The sequence below is a fragment of the Rhinoraja longicauda genome, chromosome 12, assembly GCF_053455715.1.
Source record: "Rhinoraja longicauda isolate Sanriku21f chromosome 12, sRhiLon1.1, whole genome shotgun sequence".
Lineage (NCBI taxonomy): Eukaryota > Metazoa > Chordata > Chondrichthyes > Rajiformes > Arhynchobatidae > Rhinoraja > Rhinoraja longicauda.
In genome coordinates, this window is record NC_135964.1 from 27,707,119 (window position 1) to 27,728,381 (window position 21,263).

Below are 21,263 nucleotides of genomic sequence, written 5' to 3' on the forward strand. Positions count from 1 at the left end.
CCTCCTGCACCCTCCACATCCAGCCATAAGCAACTTCTACGCACCTCAATTTTAAATGAGCGTGCCCCTTTATCCTATAGTGATGTTCCCCAGTGTAAACATCCCAATGTCGACCCTGCCAAGCTACCCTCAGGATTTTATATGCTTGAATAAGGTCAGCCCTCATCTTCTCAACTCCAAGGAATGCAAGCCGAAACCATTTAGTTTCTCTTTGTAGGACAACTTTCTGTTGGTCATATTCATACATGCATGGAAACAGACCCTTTAGCCCAACTTATCCGTGCTGACTAAAATTCCCCATCTACGCTAGTCCCACTTACTATCCATGTACCTGTCCAAATGTCTTTTAAATGTTATTATAGTACCTGCCTTAATGACCTCCTCAGGCAGTTCAATCCATATACCCACCACCCTCGGTGTGAGAAAGTTGCCCCTCTGGTTCCTATTAGATCTTTCGCCTCTCACCTTAAACCTATGTCCTCTGGTACTTCATTCCTCTACTCTGGGTAAGGATACTATGAATTCACCCCATCTATTCCCTCATGATCTTATACACCTATACAAGATCATCCTCCAGCCTCCTGCGTTCCAAGGAATAAGGTCTAGCCTGCCGAACCTCTCCTTGTAGCTCAGGCCCTCAGGTCCTTGCAATGTTCTCATAAATCGTCTCTGCACTCTTTTCAGGTTAACAACATACTTACGTCCTGCAGCTATTAGTGCTGAAAATGATGCAAGGTTAAACTGATCTCATCTGCCTGTATGATCCATATCCCGCTATACCTGCAATTCCATGTGCCTATCTAGAAGCCTCATAAATGCCTCTATCGCATCTGCCTCCTACACCACCCCTTGCAGTGCTTTCCAGGTCCCATCACTTTCTGTGTAAAAAAAACATCTCCATTAAACTTTCCCCCTCTCATCTTATACCTATGACCTCTAGTGTAGGACAATTCCAGCCTGACTGTCTAACTTCAGAGCCACAGTTTTTAACCTGGAATCTGGTGCTGGCTCGAGATTAATAAGGAGTATCAGTTAAACATGACAGTTGATAACCAAAGGATATTAATTTGAGGTAACTTGGAAAACATCTGTGAGGGATAAAGAGCAGGGAAGTGGGTTTCATTCTCTACGGATTGGTGGCTGAATTGTTTGCTGTGCTCCATGATCCCAGGACTCTATGTCTGGAACCGACTCTGCTGCTGAAAATCTGGTGTGAGACCCCCTTCATAAAACAAATGCAAATTTTGGCTTTAGCATAGACAATAGACAATAGACAATAGACAATAGACAATAGATGCAGGAGTAGGCCATTCAGCCCTTCGAGCCAGCACCGCCATTCAATGTGATCATGGCTGATCATTCTCAATCAGTACCCCATTCCTGCCTTCTCCCCATACCCCCTGGCATAAATGCCTCTGAAAAGGTTTTGGTGTTCAGGCTAGTCATAAAATGCTTGCATCTGAATGGATTGATAAATCTTTAATAAACATGTTAATTTTCTCCATTGCTTTGAACAGTACGTAATCCCTGTGGGACCATTGGTAACTTCAATACAGAATTCATCAATGATTCTGTACCAAGTAACAGCAGTATGGTAAATGATACCAATGACGATTCGGATAACACAGAACGTAACGTGCCTGATCCCAGAGATGTAGTGAGAATCGTGGGAGGCCAGGAATGCCCTCTGGGACAATGTCCATGGCAGGTACTTACCATGCATTTAAAGATAATAATTAGAAGTGGAAAGCTTGCACTTCACAATCAGAAGCCAAAGTCTATAGTCACTCCATTCCCAGCACAAAAACAGATCATAGGCACTTTAATCTGCACTGGTGACTTCCAAATTAAATCCTTAGTTTAGTCCTATTTCTTTTATATTGCATTAAGCGTAAAGCTACCCACCATTTATCTTGTAATTCCCCCATCAGATCAACACCAATTCTCTCCCCATACCCTATTACATCCAACACAGTCTAATCTTATTCTTTTGTTCTTTACATTGAGGGAGTGCAGCGTAGGTTCACTAGGTTAATTCCCGGAATGGCGGGACTGTCGTATGTTGAAAGTCAGGAGTGACTGGGCTTGTATACACTGGAATTTAGAAGGATGAGAGGGGATCTTATTGAAACATATAAGATTATTAAGGGATTGGACACGCTAGACGCAGGAAACATGTTCCAATTGTTGGGGGCGTCCAGAACCAGGGGCCACAGTTTAAGAATAAGGGGTAGGCCATTTAGAATGGAGATGAGGAAAAACTTTTTCACTCAGTGAGTTGTAAACCTATGGAATTCTCTGCCTCAGAAGGCAGTGGAAGCCAATTCTCTGGACGCTTTCAAGAGAGAGTTAGAAAGAGCTCTTAATGATAGTGGAGTCAGGGGGTATGGGGAGAGGGCAGGAATGGGGTACTGATTATGAATGATCAGCCATGATCACATTGAATGGCGATGCTGGCTCATAGGGCCGAATGGCCTACTCCCGCACCTATTGTCTATTGTCTATTGTCTATTCAATATGTCTTTAATATCCCTCCATTTATTCTCACTTCTCTACCCTCTTCCACTACATTTTAATAACACATGTGGCTTACTATTCTCCTGCTCACTTCCATGCCCTTTAATAACCCACCCAGTCTGAACCCATTCTCCTTCTCATTTCCGATGTATTCTCTATCTAACCCATTATCATCAACTGCACTGTTATCTCCCTGTATCTTTAATTAGTCCCGCTCACGTGCTCAGCCCCATTCGCAAACCAACCACCCAGTGTACCTTGTATGTCCCACCAAACCTAATCCCACACTCCCAGTCTTTTCCCATGTCCTTGAGATCCCACACAATTTAATCCCACTCATCGACTTCTTTCCAATATATTTTAATATTCCACTCAGTCTAATCCCATCCTCTTGCTCATAGCCGGTATCATTCTCTGAGCTGTGCTCTGAACCGACTCAAGGTCTACTGTGACACAAGTCACAGAAAATTTTAATGGTGGTCACGGGAGGAATGTGTCACAATACACAGTGCATCGCACCCTGCTGCGTACAGGGCTGCATAGCCACAGGCCGGTTAGAGTGCCCATGATGACATAATGTTTTGGCTCATCAGTGTATATCCCCTAGGCTAAACCCACTCTCTTTCTCGCTCTCCATATCACTGTCCCACTTTTGCCCAATACTCTTTAATAACCCAGCCAGTCTAACCTCACTCTCCTTATCTGCAGATTCATATGGTCTTATGACATAGACTGAGATAATTTGGCCCTCTGAGTCGCCTGCTCTCAAAGCATTCCCATCAATCTCCACTTAAATCCCTGTAACTTATTCTCTCTCAGACAAGCCCATCAGCTCCCCTCTGACCACCCATCTACATGGAGTAATTTACCAAGACGTCATGGTCTCAACTTCCACTGCTTCGCCGATGATATCCAGCTCCTCATCTCCACCAAGTCAATCTCCCCCACCACACACTCTACACTGACAAACTGCATCACTCAAACTCAACTGCAACAAATCTGAAATCATCATCATTGGTCCAAAAACGCTCACCAAATCCACCCAAAACTTCATCCTCAATATTGATGGTCTCCCAGTATCCACCTCCCCTCACATCCGGAATCTTGGAATCATCTTTGATCAAACCCTCTCCTTCGACAAACACATCAAACACATCACAAAGACAGCCTTCTTCCACCTCAAAAACATTGCCCGTCTCCGTCCATCCCTCTCCTCCACAGCTGCAGAAACCCTCATCCATGCCTTCATCACCTCCCGTCTGGACTACTGCAACAGCCTCCTCTATGGCGCACCCTCAAAAATCATCAGTAAACTTCAATACATTCAAAACTCCGCTGCCCGTCTACTCACCCACACCCCGATCCGTGACCATATCACCCCCGTCCTTTACAAACTCCACTGGCTCCCCATCCCCCAGAGAATCCAGTACAAAATCCTCCTCATGACCTACAAAGCCCTCCATAACCTGGCCCCATCCTACCTGACCGACCTCCTCCACAGGCACACTCCCACCTGCACCCTCCGCTCTGCTGCTGCCAATCTCCTATCCCCCCACATCCGGACCAAACTCAGATCCTGGGGGGACAGGGCTTTCTCCATCGCTGCTTCCACCCTATGGAACTCACTACCCCAAACCGTCAGAGACTCCTCCACACTCACCACATTCAAAACATCACTGAAGTCTCACCTGTTCAGTACTGCCTTCAACCACTGAAGGTCACCTCACCTTCTGTCTCCTTTCTCTGTTCGTTTACTTATTTATCTATTTATTCACTTCCCTATGTTCTCTAAATCCCTGTAAAGCGTCTTTGAGTATATGAAAAGCGCTATATAAATGTAATGCATTATTATTATTATTATTATTAAGACTCGTTAACTAAACAAACTGATGTCTATGAAATGTGGAAAACAGCCAGAGCAGCCGGTGGAATCCCATGTAATCACGGGGAGAACTCCACACTGAAAGTCTTTGTCCGTGACCTCCTGGCTGAATTTTCACAATGCCCAAAGTGTCTAATAGTTGTTTTGATTATTAATTAACCAACAGATTCTGTTAGTTGATGAAGCTGGCATGGGATTCTGTGGAGCCACGATTTTAAATAAATGGTTCGTGCTGACTGCAGCTCATTGCCTTAATCAGACCAAGAACATTATTGTTGTTGCAGGTAAGGACTCGCTTTCCTCCATCGCTTCATTGACAAATAATGTTTCTTTCTAAAGTTATTTCAGGTTCAGTGTAAAATGTTGACCTGACTCTAATATGTCCTGTGTTTTTGCCTCTTTTGTAACAATCCGTTTCTTCAATTAATATTTCTATCTAACTTATTTTTTAATGGAGACTCATGAGATGGCAGATGCTGGAATCGGGAACAACTGAAGGGCCTGTCCCACGTAGGCGATTTTAAGGCGACTGCCGGCGACTAGGCTGTCGCCGAGCGTTTGCTGGGGTGTCGTGGGCATGATCGTGAGGCGTCTTCAATGAATCGTAGCGGATCTCGGCGCATCGCAGAAATTTTTTCCAGATAGAAATTTCTCGGCGACAGCTAGCTTGTCGCCAGGTATTGTAGCTTATTGCGGGCGCTGCCGCATGCTGTCCCCAGGCTTGCTAGGTTGTCGCAGATGCATTTAGAAGCACGTAATATTAAATTAAGAAAAGGCATTTGAAGATACCAGAAGACAGTTTTGTTTAACCAATTTATTTACCGTCAGGACATTTGACAGGTAGATTGGAGGCGACAGTTTGACGGTCAGGTAAGTGTGGGAATTTCGCGATGTTTCCGAAGACGGTGTAATCTCTTAGCCAGATGCAAGTTTCACAAAAAAAAGTAACTTGTATCGACCTGATTCGGGATTGTCGTGGTCATTGTCGTAGGGTAAAAGAAAATGTTGGCGATCTGCTATGACTTTGACAGTCGCCGGCAGTCGCCTTAAAAATCTCATAACTGGGACAGGCCCTTAACTTAGCAGGTTAGGCAGCAACACTGGAGGGAAATGGACAGTCGACATTTCAGGTCGGAATCCTGCAACTGGATTGTATGAGGAGAGTCGATTATAGAGGCAGAGGAAGGGGTGGCACAAGAGCTAGCAAGTGATAAGTGGATCCAGGTAAGAAAGTATTCATTAGCAGATGCAGGGAATAGAGACAGAATCTAGGAACTGATAGGTGGAGGCAACAAAGGGCTGCTGAAGCTGCCATCTGATAGGAAAGGAAAGTAGTGAATGGAATGGAAACAAATAAGAAAGGTGGGAAGGGCAGCTGGGAACAGTGGGTGAGGGGGGGGGGGGAGGGGGAGGGGAGGAGGGTGATGGACAGTTGGAGTCGGTGAGGAATGGAGAATAAATGGGATGATAGGGGGCTGGAGTGGGGTTGAAAAGGATAGGACCTGGGTAGGTCAGAAGAAGAAAGAAATGGACAGAGAGGTAGCAGGTTATCTGAAACTGGAGAATTTTGTGTTCATGCCATCTGGTTGTAAACTACCCAAGCGGAATATGAGAAGCTGTTCTTCTGGTTTGCGATTGGCGTCACTGTGGCAGTGGGGGAGAGACAGGTCGGCGTGGGAATGGGAAGAGGAATTCAAATGGTTTGTAACTGCGAGCTCCAGATGACCATGGCTGACAGAGTACAGGTATTTCCTATCTAATTTTTAATTAGCGCTCTTTCTACAGACGTTGGTTCATATTCAAATCAATTATTAACTCACTGTAAGCATTACTGATATTACAAATTAGAAATTTCAACTGTTATGTGTAACGGTAAGTCTCCAACCCCGCATTTCAATAAGACAGACGGATCATTGGAAATTGTAATGAACTGATGAGTTCCCAGGGGAATTCTCCTTGTGGCTGGAGGATCTTTCCCAGATGCTCTGGTTTCCTCCCACATGCCAAAGGTGTGCAAATTTGTAGATTATTTGACCACCATAATTAATCATCACTAGTGTAGGTAAATGGTAAACAAATCAAAGGGGAGTTGGGGGAATTTGGGGAGATTAGTATCAGGGTTGTTTGATGGCCTGCATGGACTCCGTGGGCCGATAGGCCTGTGTCCATGCTATACCATTCCACGTCTACATCTGTTTATCTCCCTTTGAGCAATGCCATGCTTTTATCTTAAATGCATCTTCCAAAAACATTTAGGATTCTGAAACAGTTTAACAAAATAGCTGCTAAGGATATTTCCCCTGTTAATGAGTCTAAAAGTTTCAGTCCATATTTTCCATACAAAAACCTTTGGCCCATCAAGTCCATACTGGTTTATGGAGCAATCCTATACCCACTAATTTTCCCTGTAATCTGCTGTCCCCACATTCCCATCAATTATGTTCCAGATTCTACCATATAGCAATACATAAGGGATCATTTACAGTGGATAACTAATTTACCAAAACACACGTCATTGGGATGTTGGAGGAAACCCAGACAGTCAGTGGGAAAACATATCCACTCCAGACTGAACCGGAGGTTAGGATTGAACCCAGGGCACCAGAGCTGCAAGGCAGCAACTCTGTTAGTTGTGTCACCAAGCATCCTAATTAAGATAGACATGAGGGGGATTATTTTTCACTCAGAAGGTCTTGAATTATTGTGGTTCTCCATCCCAGGGGACTGCAGCAGCCAACAGATTAAATACATTCAGAATTGAGATTACAGGATTTTGTTCAATAGGAGAGTTGAAGCTGATGGGAACAGGCAGAAACATGGGGCTGAGTTCATGGTCAGACCTGTCGTGATTTCACAATAGGGCAGAGCAGGCTCCAGTATCAATCGATTTATTTCTTAAGTTCTTATCTTTACACTAAAAAAAAATGATGGTCCTTCAAACTGCCCCCGTTCAGCCACATTCATAGTCATAGAGTGATACAGTGTGGAAACAGGCCCATCGGCCCAACTTGCCCACTCCGGCCAACATGTCCCAGCTACACTAGTCTCACCTGCCTGCATTTGGTCCATATCCCTCCAAACCTGTCCTATCCATGTACCTGTTTAACTGCTTCTTAAACATTGGGATAGTCCCAGCTACCTCTTCTGGCAGCTTGTTCGATACACACACCACCCTTTGTATGAAAAAGTTAACCTTCAGATTCCTATTAAATCTTTTCCCCTTCTCCTTAAACCTATGTCCTCTGGTCCTCGATTCACCTACTCTGGGCAAGAGACTCTGTGCATCTACCTGATCTATTCCTCTCATGATTCCCCCTACAGTCCTTGAAAATGACAGTCACATTCCAAATCTATGCCCAGCTTTTCTGGATCAGCACATTTGAATTCATTCAAAAAACATCCCTGGCCCACATCAACACTAAAACAGTTCATAAAGAAGACTGGTGTGCTTTTAGCAACTGAGGAAGTAGAAAATGGCATTGAACTGTAAGAAAAGCCATGCAGTTGCCAGCGTTCATAGTAGGCCAGAATATTGGGAAACTAGCAGTAGATAACTTAAGTCAAAGAGAGAGAGAGAAAAAATAACTTCACGAGAGTAAATTATCAAGAAATATGAATCAGACAGTAAGAATTTCTATACGAATATAAAAATGTGAGTAGCTTAAATAAATGGTCCTCTGGAGAATGATATAGGCATTAATAAAGGGAAATAATGAAAAGACAGTGACTGAACAAATATTTTGTACTTGCCTCCGTTATTTAGGGCATTGTAAACATCCCAATAATAGTGGAAAACCAGGCAGAGGAGGAAAGAAATAGATGAATTAATACTTATCAATGGAGAAAAAGAACTGAACAAACTAAAGGGATTAAAAACAGCTAAAAGCACGACCTGATGGTCTGTACCTTCAGCAACTTCACTCAAAGTACTATGTAAATTCTCTCATATATGATGGCAGCCCCCAGTTCCACTTACTGTAAACACTATCTCTCTCAGCCCTTCTCTAGTCACCATAGTCATATTGCTTGCCTAACATCCAGTAATGTTTAAAAAGAACGTTCTTCTATATAAATATTGATAAGTCTAAAACATTCTCTTTTGTTCCACACAAATTCACTTTTCATGCCATTGATCCACCCTTCCCTCTGGCAAAGATAGACAAAGTGCTGAAGTAACTCAGTGGGTCAGGCAGCATCTCTGGATAAAACATCTCTGGATTGAGAGCTGGAGCAAGAGAGGAGCAGAACCAATCAGGGCCGGCCACAAATGATCTCAGGGCCTGGTGGGTTCATTGTTGGCTCGGGGAGGTGTAAACTCAAGAATGAAACAAAGTGGAGAATTGTGGAACTGGTAAAATGACTAGGGTGAGGAAGGGGGCAAGGAGAAGGGAGAGGGGAGGGGAGTGTAAGTAGGTTACTGAAAATTAGAGATTTCAATGTACATATCTCTGGTTTGTAAGCTACTCAAGGCAAATTTGAGGTGCTGTTCTTAAAGTTTGCATGTGGCTTCAATCTGGCAAAGCAGGAGGCCGAAGACAGAAAGGTCAGTATGGAAATTGGATTGGGAAGGGGAGTTGAAAAGGTTGGCAACTGGGAGATGCCGTAGGCCCAGGCGGACCAAGCATAAATGTTCAATGAAGTGGTCGCCGTCTATGTTTAGTCTCGCTAATGTACAGGAGCCCACATCGAGAACACCGGATGCAGTAGATGAGGTTAGAGGAGGTACATGTGAACCTCTGCCTAACCTGAAAGGACTGCTGGCATCCCTGGATGGAGTTGAGGGAGGAGTTATGAAGACAGGTGTTGCATCTCCTGTGGTTGCAGGGGAAAGTACCTGGGAGGTGGTCGATCGGGTGGGAAGGAATGAGTGAACCAGGAAGTTGCGGAGGGATTGGTCCCTGCAGAGTGTGGAAAGCGGTGGAGATGGAAAGATGTGTTTAGTGGTGGGATCCCTTAAGAGGTGACAGTAGTCTCAGAGGATAACGTGTTGGACGCGGAAGCTGGTGGGGTGAAAAGTGAGGAGCAGGAAAGATGAGGATCTGGGGAACTCTGTCCATGTTGTGTCTGTGGGGAGGGTGAGCAAAAGCAGAACTATGGGACACAGAGGAGACACGTGTAAAAGCCTCCTTTATGACAGGGAACCCATGTTCTCAGATGTCCTAGTATGGAACACCGCATCTTGGTCGCCGATGCAGTGGAGTCGGAGGAATTTAGGCAACCTGCTGACCCTAAGATGATTTTCCAACATGTATTCCTAAGGATTAAGATGGCCTATTTCCATCCTGCTACATTATCCACATTCTACCCATCTTCAACTCAATCACTGGTGAAATCCTTGTCTATGTCCAACTTTATCTTTCCACCTGGCACAGAATTTGGATCCTCTTAATCTGTATCGTAACTGGCACTGTCTCCACCTCCAAACTCTCTTGGGTTTCCTGAATCCTGGTTAATATTCCACAGTTTCAATGCTTTTAAAATTCTTATCCATGTTTGTAAATCCTTCCATCACCTTGTAACTCCACTTCTCTGTCATCCCCATCAGTCCTACAATCTTCCAGGATGTGAAAGGCTCTCCAGTTCTAGTCCTTGAGGAATGCAATTTTAACCATTCCTCAACCTCTGCCGTGTCTTCAATGTCCAAAACACTTGAATTGCATCTACATTGCAAACTACGTTCTCAACCTCAATCCTCTCTTAAAAGCTGCCTCTTTGTTTTAAGTCAACTACTTGTAATTTTCCTCTTTTGGCTGATATTATTTTGTTGGATAATATATGTAGAGCATTGTATGACATTTGATTTTATCAATGGCACTGTTAAATATAAATTGATACTGTTGTGGTAAATTGAGGTGGTGATGATGTAGTGATTGCACTGTTATTTACATTAATATAATTATTAACATGAAAAGAGATGGCTAAGATGTGGCAAGTACCTTCTAGGCTTTACTAGAGAGGGTACAAAAGTGAGCAGAACAAACTAATTCTCATAACATCAAAGACACGAGATGAATGTAGCAAGTTGTAAAATTACTGGCTGTTGGTCCAGATTGCAAAGGAGAAACATACACTCCACACTCCACAATTTGCAAATAATTTGACAGAACTTTGACCATTAGTTAAAAATTTATTTGGGAATTTCTGTTGCTCTGTGTAGGTGAATTTGATGTCAACATGGCAGAAGGTACAGAGCAACAGCGAGATGTTCTGATGATCGTTCCTCATTCTTACTTCCAAAGACACACCTTTGACAATGACATTGCAATTATTATGTTGAAGAAACCTCTACAATTGAACCGGAATGTGGTACCAATCTGTCTGCCCCAAAGAAACTTTGCAGAAAAAGTATTGATGAATGAGAAGACTGCAATAGTCAGTGGCTGGGGCCGTGTCCAAAACCATGGTGTGCCATCCACCAAGCTCCAGCAGCTCGCTGTGCCTTATGTGGATCGGATCAAGTGTATTGAGTCCAGTCGATACTCTGTGTCTTCTAACATGTTCTGCGCTGGCTACAAAACTATCACCAAAGATGCTTGTCAAGGGGACAGTGGTGGACCCCATGTCACCGAACACAAGGGGACCTGGTTCTTGACTGGTGTTGTCAGTTGGGGAGAAGGATGTGCACAAAAAGGGAAATATGGCATGTACACAAAGGTGTCAAAATATGTCAAGTGGATCAAAAGGGCTATGGATGAGATGATGTGCTTCGCTCCGATCAAACAGACAGATAGTTAGATTGAAAATGCATCTCATTTTAATATATGAAGGCCATGCATCTCTCATGATTCCAATTACATGACAAACTTAGACTTCCTCACTGCAAGATCCAATCATACTTCAGAGCTGAAGTCAGAAATTCACAACATATTTGAAATTAGATCTATTATCAAAACATGTTGACGCTTATCTACATTATGCTTGCAACTGAGTTTTACCCTTTTCAAAAATTGAAATAAAATAATCCAAAATGGCTGTTTTTCTCCTTCATTCCATTTTTTGTGTAATGCTGCATGTAAAATATCAAGCAGCAAACTGTTGTACCAATTAAATTGTACCGCATCACTGAAAATCGCACCAGTAATATCCAGAATAAAAATTTATCATCCGAAATCTTACTTCATCTGAAAGTCAACTGGTATATGTAATCACAACAATGAATAGTGCTGAATTTTAATTGTGACAGACAAAATGAATTATAATAATAATAATAATAATAATATTCATTTATTGTCATTGCAACGAGTACAACGAAATTAAAAAATAGCCAATCCTGACGGTGCGTATATGCAAGTATACAGAAATGCTGAATGATAGAAGTATAAAATAGTGACCCGTACACTGGTGGTGCAAGTATACACAGGCAATAAGTGAACAAAATGATGCTTTATACACTGCACAGTGCAAGCGTAGAGTAGTGACAGACAGAGCAAAAATACAGGGGTTAAAGGTACACCAAACCTTACATGTCAGATAGCGTAATTGTTTCATATTATACAATAATGTAACAAGCTATGAAATATATGCAATAATGACAGATACACCACAGTGGCTGCTCAAAAATGACATGGTTCAGCACATCACGGTTCAACAGTGGAGATATACTGAACTGTGCCAAGGATACAAAGTCGGGAGAGAGACTGAATTTGGCTAAGTATACAATAGGCGTTTTACGTAGAAACCTCGCACTTTCACAAATAATTTTGTACTCAATCCCTGGTGCAATCTAGACAGTTTGTAATTTCAAGTTTATATCAGAAACTAGTCGGCAATGGTGACAGTGCATACCCAGAAGGTGGGGTGCTGTAGAAAGTGCCCCAGGTGTAGCCGGACGTCGCTAGACAGTTAATACTCTCAGTGTTATTTTGGGAAGGGGATGGGGATAGTATGTCAGTCGGGGAGCGCCTGTACTGAACCATGCCAAGGGTACTATAGGGGAAGATATCCTAAACTGTGCCAAGTGTACCTCAGTGAGAGATACACTGAACCATGGCAAGTGTGCCATAGCGGGGATAGAAGGAATGGGTGACATTTCGGGTTGAGACTGAGAGTCAGAGGAAGGAGAGATGCAGAGAAAAGGAAGTGTAAGGTGTGAGAACGTGACATCAAAGGGGGTGGAGATCAAGGAAAATGTAGAATAGATCATTGTTAGCTAGGAGAAGGTAACAACAAAGCAAACAGATAAAATGTAATCAGGGACAGTCAGACTGGTTGGAGAACTGGGATGGGGAGGGATGGAGAGAGAGGGAAAGCAAGGATTACTTGAAGTTAGAGAGGTCAATATTCATACCACTGCCCAAATGAAATATGAGGTGCTGTTCCTCCAATTTGCGCCAGGCCTCACTCTGACAATGGAGGAGGCCTAGGACAGAAAGGTCAATGTGGGAATGGGAGGGGGAGTTAAAGTGTTTAGCAACTGGGAGATCAGGTAGGTTTAGGTGGACTGAGGGGGGGTGTTCAGCAAAACGATCGCCGAGCCTACGCTTGGTCTCACCGATATATAGGAGTCCACACCTGGAACAGCAGATACAGTAGATGTGGTCGGAGGAGTGAACCTTTGCCTCACCTGAAAAGATTATCAGGGTTTGCCTCACCTGAAAAGACTGTCAAGGTTTGCCTTACCTGAAAAGACTGGTACCATAGTGGGGGATACACTAATGTATACAAGTATACAAGAGTGGGAGATACACTGAACCATAACAAGTGTACAATGGTGGAGGGAATCCTGAACTGTGGGGGAAGTTTATAATAGTGGGAGATCCACTATCCATGCCAAGTGAACCATCGTGGGAGATACACTGAAGCCTGCTAAGTGTGCATTAGAGGTTGAACTGTACCAAGGATACGAAAGAGGAAGATATCCTAAACTGTGCAAGTGTACAACAGTGGGAGATACACAGAACTGTGCCAAATATACAACAGTGGCAGCTATTTTGATCCATGCCAACGGTACAACAGTGGGAGATACAACAGTGAGAGAGGTACAATGAGCAGAGATGTCCTGAACTCTGTAGACATGTGGATAAAGCTGGCTGACTGCAGCAATGCACCTGAAGGGTGTGTCAATATGCCAGCCTTGTGTGTGGGGAAGGACCCATTTGTCTCTTGTATGGCTCTGTGATGTTGAAACACTTTTCATGACTTCAAGATATCCTGAGTGTCTTATAGGAATTAAACAATTTAAGGTGCAGACTCTGTTGAATACAAGTAAAGGCTAATTTGGACATGGAATGCATCACAAAGAGCAATGAGATAGATCATAGAATCACAGAATTGAACACAGAAGTGTGCTCTTTGGATCCATTTCTCCATTTAGACCATAAAGCCTGTCTATGCTAATCTCATGTACCTTCATTAGGCTCCTATCACTCTACCTTCTTATTCAAGCACCTGTTCAAATGCTTTTAAAATGTAATTATATCAACCTCTACCATCTCCCTTGACAGCTTATTCCAAATAACCACCTTCCTTTTTTGTGAAAAATGTACCCCTCAGATCTCCTTTAAGTTTCTCCCCTCTAACTTTAAACATATGCCCTCTAGTTCGAGACTACACTTGGAAAAAGAATCTGACAGCCGGTTTCACCTGTTGTCCTTATAATTTTATGTCACCCTTCAGCCTCCTGAGTTCAACTGAGCATAAACCAAGCCTATCCAATCCCTCCTTGTATCCACAGCCCTCCATTCCAACATCCTCATGAATCTTCTGCACTCCCTCTTTTGCTACCACCTCCTCCTTGTATCGTGCTGCCGAGAAAGTCCAAGTAATTTGCTATTTTAACTTGTGTCAATTGTGAAATGAATACTGTACAGAGTAACAGGAAGAAACTTTTGCACGTCTTCAAAATGGTGTCAAGCAACCTTTTCTCTGTACTTGAGAGGATATTTAGGGCTCAGGTTTAACATTTCATGCAAGAGACACCACTTCACCAGAACAGCACAGTCCCAGCCCCATGGTTGTGTCTTTATCTGATTTCATTAAATAGCACGTACACAATAATAAATCTAAACCTAAACCATCCCAATACATATTACGAAGGTATCACAAAATGCTGGAGTAACTCAGCTGGTCAGGCAGCATCTCTGGAGTGAAGGAATGGGTGATGTTTTGGGTCGAGACCCTTCTTCAGACTGATGGCAGGGGGGGCGGGACAAAGAAAGGATATAGGTGGAGACAGAAAGACAGTGAGGAAGCTGGGAAGGGGGAGGGGAAGGGAGGGACAGAGGAGCTATATAAAGTTAGAGAAGTCAATGTTCATACCGCTGGGCTGTAAGCTGCCCAAGCGAAATATGAGGTGCTGTTCCTCTAATTTGCGGTGGGCCTCACTATGACATTGACTATGACATGACAGAAAGGTCAGACTGGGAGTGGGAGGGGGAGTTGAAGTGCTCAGCCACCAGGAGATCAGGTTGGTTAAGGCGAACTGAGCGAAGGTGTTGAGCGATTTGTCTGACCCGCTGAGTTGCTCCAGCATTTTGAGATACCTTCGATTTGTACCAGCATCTGCAGTTATTTTCCTACACCAATACATATTACAATATTCTCCTCTTGAGAGCATGTTAGACTTTTGAACTTTTTGCTGAAAGAATGGCCCAAGTGTTTACATTATCAGTACTGCAACTTTGTTTTTGTAGTAAAACAAAAGATAAACATTTGCAGTTTAAAGTCTGTACGAGTCAATGTACCATAGACTGATCTAGCAAGTTCATGAAAGGTTCTTTCATTCTGAACCACCTTTACCTTTGACAAGAAAACTCTAGCTGGGACTGTAGAAGAAATCTGTACTTCACAGCCAAAGTTACTGTCAATTTGGGGATTGATAAACTAATACAAATTAAAATACACAAGAAACTGCAGTTACTGCAATCATGAGCAAAAATCAAAATGCTGGAGAAACTCAAAAGGTCAGGCAGCATCTGTGGAGGAAATGGACGGTCAACGCTTCAGGTCAGAAGCCTTCTTCCGACTGATTGGAGTATGGGAGAGAAAGCTGGAAAAAAGAGGTGGGAGTGAGACAAAACTTGGCGTGATAGTTGGTACAGATGAGGGGGGAATTAATTGCAGAGTTGATTGAAAGGTGGGTGGTGTAAATGACAAAGACAGGAGGTGTAAAGGAGGTAGAAGAGTGTCGGATGAGGAGAGACGAGGAGGAGTGAAATATAAAGTCAGATATGGATGGTAAGGGACATTGTGGAGGGAACTCTGAAGATGGGTCATCTAACCATTTCCTCCACTCTTGCTGTAACCCACTGAGTATTCCTGCTTGAGTACTCTGTCTTTTGCTTCATAACATTTCGTTGGGTACATGGAGATGAAATCAAATCAAATATTGGGAAATCTCTTTGATACCTTATCAGTGTCTGTAAACATTGCCCAAGAGATCATTTAGCTACAGCAACATTATCTTTTAGCTCTTTCCCACCATCTGGACGAATTCCAACAAAATCTTAACTGCATTCCATAAATCATTCCATTTCATAGTTCTTTGCCCCTTTTGGCAGATGCGAGGGGGATATTTTCACTTGGAAGAGTGTGTATGGTTGGAAGTAGAGAAGGTTGATGTTTAAACCAGAGACCTACTCGGGAAATCATCTCCAACCTGCTGGCTTTTGCACATGACTGCAGCAAATTAGACTGACTTAATAACAATCACACGTGATATGAAAAGTTAGGCTGATATTGACATGGATTTTCTACCTTAACTCTGGGAATCAGACTCAGGATAAATGCAAGGACACATGAGACTGGGGGCGCTGGAATATTGAGCAAAAAACAAAGTGTTGTAAGAACTCATCGGTTCAGGCAATATCTGTGGAGGAAAATGGACAGATGATGTTTCACATCTGAAGAAGGTTGCTGATCGAAAACATTGTCCGTCCTTTCCCTCCACAGATGCTCCCTGACCCACTGAGTTCATCCAGCACTTGGCTTTATACTCAGGATATGTTAATTCGTCTTGTGTCTCACAGGTTCTCTGCTCCCTGTTTGTAGCAAAGGTTTCTGTGTTATTATCTATGTTGAGAGATTTGCATATTCTGTAGTCAGGAATGGCGATCCATAACATCAGTGTGTGTTATGATGTCAATATGATGGATTTCAGATTAGAACAGGCATGGTTGCGCAGTGGTAGAGTTGTTGCCTTACAGCTCCAGAGATCCGGGTTCAATCCTGACCACAGAAACTGGCTGTACGGATTTTGTATGTTCTCCCCGTGACCTGCATGGGTTTTCTCTGGGTGCTCCGGTTTCCTCCCACACTCCAAAGACATCCAGGTTTGTAGATTAATTGGCTTCGGTAAAATTGTAAATTGTCCCTAGTGTGTGTAAAATAGTGTTAGTGTGTGGGAATCGCTAGTTGGCATGGACTAGGTGGGTCGAAGGGCCTGTTTCCGTGCTGTAAACTAAAGTAAACTAAGTACCAAGGTTATTAAAGTTCAAAAGTTACAAAAGGAGCAGAATAAAGCCATTCGGCCCTTTACAAATACACCGCCATTCAATCATGGCTGATCTACCTTTCCCTCTCACCCCATTCTCCTGCCTTTGCCCCATAACCCCTGATGCTCGTACTGCTCAAAGAGCTGGTTTGCAGGAGAGACGGAATCAAAAGAGGGGGTGCTGCTGACAGAAGTCCACATCTGACCCTTGGGTTTAACAGGAGAAGGTTGCACATGATGTGCCTGAATATCAGTGACTCGCCAGGAAGTCACTGAGTGTCACTTCAAGTGGTGGCAGACTTTTGCAGCCCATTAGGATGAGACCTATTCTCAGTAGACACAAAAAGCTGGAGTAACTCAGGGGGTCGGACAGCATCACTGGAGAAAAGCAATAGGTGACATTTCGAATCTGAAGAAGGGTCTTGACCTGAAACATCACCTATTCCTTTTCCGCAGAGATGCTCTCTGACCCGCTAAGTTACGCCAGCTTTTTGTGTCTATCTTCGGTTTAAATCAACATCTGCAGTTCCTTCCGAAACACCTAGTCTCAGTAGCTCTGACAATAGACAATAGACAATAGACAATAGGTGCAGGAGTAGGCCATTCAGCCCTTCGAGCCAGCACCGCCATTCAATGCGATCATGGCTGATCACTCTCAATCAGTACCCCGTTCCTGCCTTCTCCCCATACCCCCTCACTCCGCTATCCTTAAGAGCTCTATCCAGCTCTCTCTTGAAAGCATCCAACGAACTGGCCTCCACTGCCTTCTGAGGCAGAGAATTCCACACCTTCACCACTCTCTGACTGAAAAAGTTCTTCCTCATCTCCGTTCTAAATGGCCTACCCCTTATTCTTAAACTGTGGCCCCTTGTTCTGGACTCCCCCAACATTGGGAACATGTTTCCTGCCTCTAATGTGTCCAATCCCCTAATTATCTTATATGTTTCAATAAGATCCCCCCTCATCCTTCTAAATTCCAGTGTATACAAGCCCAATCGCTCCAGCCTTTCAACATACGACAGTCCCGCCATTCCGGGAATTAACCTAGTGAACCTACGCTGCACGCCCTCCATAGCAAGAATATCCTTCCTCAAATTTGGAGACCAAAACTGCACACAGTACTCCAGGTGCGGTCTCACCAGGGCCCGGTACAACTGTAGAAGGACCTCTTTGCTCCTCAGCCTCCTCTTCTCCAAGGAAAACAAACCCAGTCTACCCAGAGCAAAAAACAAATGGCTGGAGGAACTCAACAAGTCAGGCAGCATGTTCAGAGGAAATAGACAAACAACAGTTTGGATTGGGACACTTCTTTAGTCAATGAAGAACTGGCGATATTGTTTTCAAATAAGATGGTGTGCACCTTGAGAGAAACCTCAGGTGGTTCCGTTCTTGCTGGTACAAGTCATAAGTTTGTGAGGTGCTGCCAGAGTAGCCTGGGCAAATATCTATAACGCAATCTAGATTACACAGCCACAGGGGTTTGGTAATGGAGAGATTTAAAGTATTGGATGGTGGATTATTTCAAAGGGTCATCCACATTAATTTCATTCACTGGTACATAGTGATTCAAGTACTTATCAAGAAACTTTTGTGAGAGTCTCTTTTTCTGTCATCCACTCAATCACTGCATTTTCCATCTTACCAACTCATCAGGGTGGCACAGTGGTGCAGCTGACAGAGCTGCGGCTTCACAGCACCAGAAACACGGGTGTGATCCTGACCTCGGGTGCTGTTGGTGTGGAATTTACATGTTCTTCCTGTGACCGCGTGGGTTTCCTCTGGGTGCTCCCGTCTCCGCCCACATCCCAAAGACATGCAGGTTTGGAGGTTACGTTGCTCTGTAAATTACCCCCAGTGTGAAGGGAGTCAATGAAAGAGTGGGGTAATATAGAACTAATGTGAACGGGTGATTGATGGTAGGCATGGAATTGGTGGGCTGAAGGGCCTGCTTCCATGCTGAATCTCTAAACTATCAATATTGTCCTGCAGATTAACACAATCCTCCTTGCTATCAACAACACCCCCAATTTTCTTGTTACCTATGAGTTTACCTTTTGGCCTTCAGCCACTCTTTTATTTTATGCTTAAGATTCCAACATCTGTAGTTTCTTGTATCTCCAGCCAAGCCGGTCACTTCCCATCCTGCAATGTTCCATTCCAGGCAACATTCTGTTTAAAAAATACACAGATTGGAAACTGATCCAACAGTTTGCTATCCTTCTGCCTTCCATATATTGCAGTGTGCAGTTTTAGCTCTCTCTGTCTCCCTCTAATGGTACCTCTGAGTACACCGCTATTCTCAGTTACTTCCTCACATTGCAGGGATGCCCATGATTTAGCTATAAGGGTATTTTCATTTCAGGAAGAATACTACAGGTCAAAGTTGTTCCATGCACAGGATAACAAGTGCAGAAGCAGCTCAGATCAAAACATTTATGTCAAAGCACATATCATGATTTGAAATTACTGCACGGGCAGATTTCTGTGCTGTGCTAATTGTGAGAGCATTGAAGCTGGTTCTGGTGAGAGGACTGTAGTCTGCATAGTATTGATAGCCACTATGCTACATGGGCTATTGTCAGAGAGCACAGGCACCCAACTTACTCTTGGTAGGAGCTCAATCCCTGAGCAGAACAGGTCCTACACTCAATCATGAATCTCATCCCAGTGAGAAAAACTATGTGTAAATTGAAAACACACTCCAACCATCATTCTGAGGATCACTCAATTTCAGAGGTTTCTGGTTTCACACTATCACAGATCATAAACTTATAGGTGCCAATTCTAGACCAAACTCAGACACCCTACCAATGGCAGCTCTGTGACTGATAGATGGGCCATCTTACTGTATGCATTACTTCATATGTTATCTCAACTGAGCCATTGAAATTGCACACCCCTTATAATTCCATTGTTGTGAATATGAAAATATAGTGGAAGGCAATATACTCTCAGGTCCATGTGGCAACTGAATCATCCTGCCACAACCAGAGAGCAGCGCTGAACTACCATCTTCCTCATTGGTGTCCCGTGAACTATTCTTGACAATAAATTAAACTGAACTGAAACTGATGTGAAAAGATACAAGAAACTGCAGATATTAGAATCTTGAACAAAACACAACATGCTGGAGAAACTCAGCAGGTCAGGCAGCATCTTTAGTTTAGATTGGAGATATCGCATGGAAACAGGTCTTTCCGCCCATCGAGTGCACGCCGACCTACAATCACCCATTCTTGCTACTTCTACATTATCCCACTTTCTCATCCATTCTCGACACATCAGGGCAATTTTACAGAGAATAACTAATCTACAAACCCACACCTCTTTGGAATGTGGGAGGAAACCGAAACACATGCGGTCACAGGGAGAATCTGCAAACTCCACACAGACAGCACCTGAGGTCAGAATTAAATAAAAGTCTCTCGCGCTGCGAGGCAGTGGCTCTCGCAGCTACGCCACCGTGCTGCTGAAGAAGGGTTCTGACCCAAAACATATCTGCCTATTCCCTCCACAGATGCTGTCTGAGTTCCTCCAACACTGTGTTTTGATGTGTAAGAAAACCTTGCAGTGTTAAAGGGTTCATGAAATTGCTGTGCTTGTCCTTCTAGGAGCAGAGGTTGAGGTTTTCTCTGTCAAAAGATGGAAAGCCTGATATGTTACTAATGGCCCACACAGCAGCCAGTGCGAAGGAGGTTGTCTTCAAACATGCTGCTTTGCTCTGAAAGCTTTTTCAACGCCTTTGGTATTGCTATCATTAAGTACATTTCCAACAGTTGGCTAGTGGAATGCAAATGGTGAAACAATTTTACAAATTAAGGATTCCTTTCCTCCAACATGCACTTGTAGAGTCGTACAGCACAGAAACAGGCCCTTCGGCCCAACTTGCCCATGGCGACCAAGATGCCCCACACGACCAACCTGCTTGCGTTTGGTCCATATCCCTCTAAACTTTTCCTATTCATGTACCTCTCCAAATGTATTTTATATATTATTATAGTACCTGCCTCAACTACCTCCTCCGGCAGCTCATTCCATAGACCCACCACCCTCTGTGTAAAAAAGTTGCCCCTCAGGATTCTATGAAATCTCTCCCCTCACCTTAAACCTATGTTTTCCATTCTTCTACTCTGTGTAAATGACCCTGTGTGTTCATCTTATCTATTCCACTCATGTTCTTATACCCTCTATAAAATCACCCCTCAGCCTCTTGCACTCCAAGGCATAAAGTCCTAGCCTGCCCAACTTTTCTCTATTGCTCAGACTGTCAAGTCCTTTCAACTTCCTTGTAAATTTTCTCTGCAGTCTTTCTAGCTTAACAACATGCTGCCTAGAGCAGGGTGACCAAAACTGAACACAATTCTCCAAATGCTGCCTCACCAATGTCCTATACTTGTAGCCACTAATTAAAGTCAGTAGACACCAGGTTGTTTC

The 21,263-nt window shown here is 43.6% G+C and overlaps 1 protein-coding gene across 1 annotated transcript in view; it reads left to right on the forward strand.

Moving 5' to 3' along the window:
- The window catches only part of LOC144598439 (uncharacterized), a 52,345-nt gene extending 40,836 nt beyond the window's left edge, over window positions 1-11,509 (forward strand). The window contains exons 14-16 of the mRNA XM_078408581.1: window positions 1,518-1,708; window positions 4,566-4,683; window positions 10,557-11,509. Coding sequence (XP_078264707.1) covers window positions 1,518-1,708; window positions 4,566-4,683; window positions 10,557-11,134 — 887 coding nt within the window. The 3' untranslated portion in view covers window positions 11,135-11,509. The remainder of the gene's footprint in view (window positions 1-1,517; window positions 1,709-4,565; window positions 4,684-10,556) is intronic.
- Window positions 11,510-21,263: the final 9,754 nt, after the last annotated feature.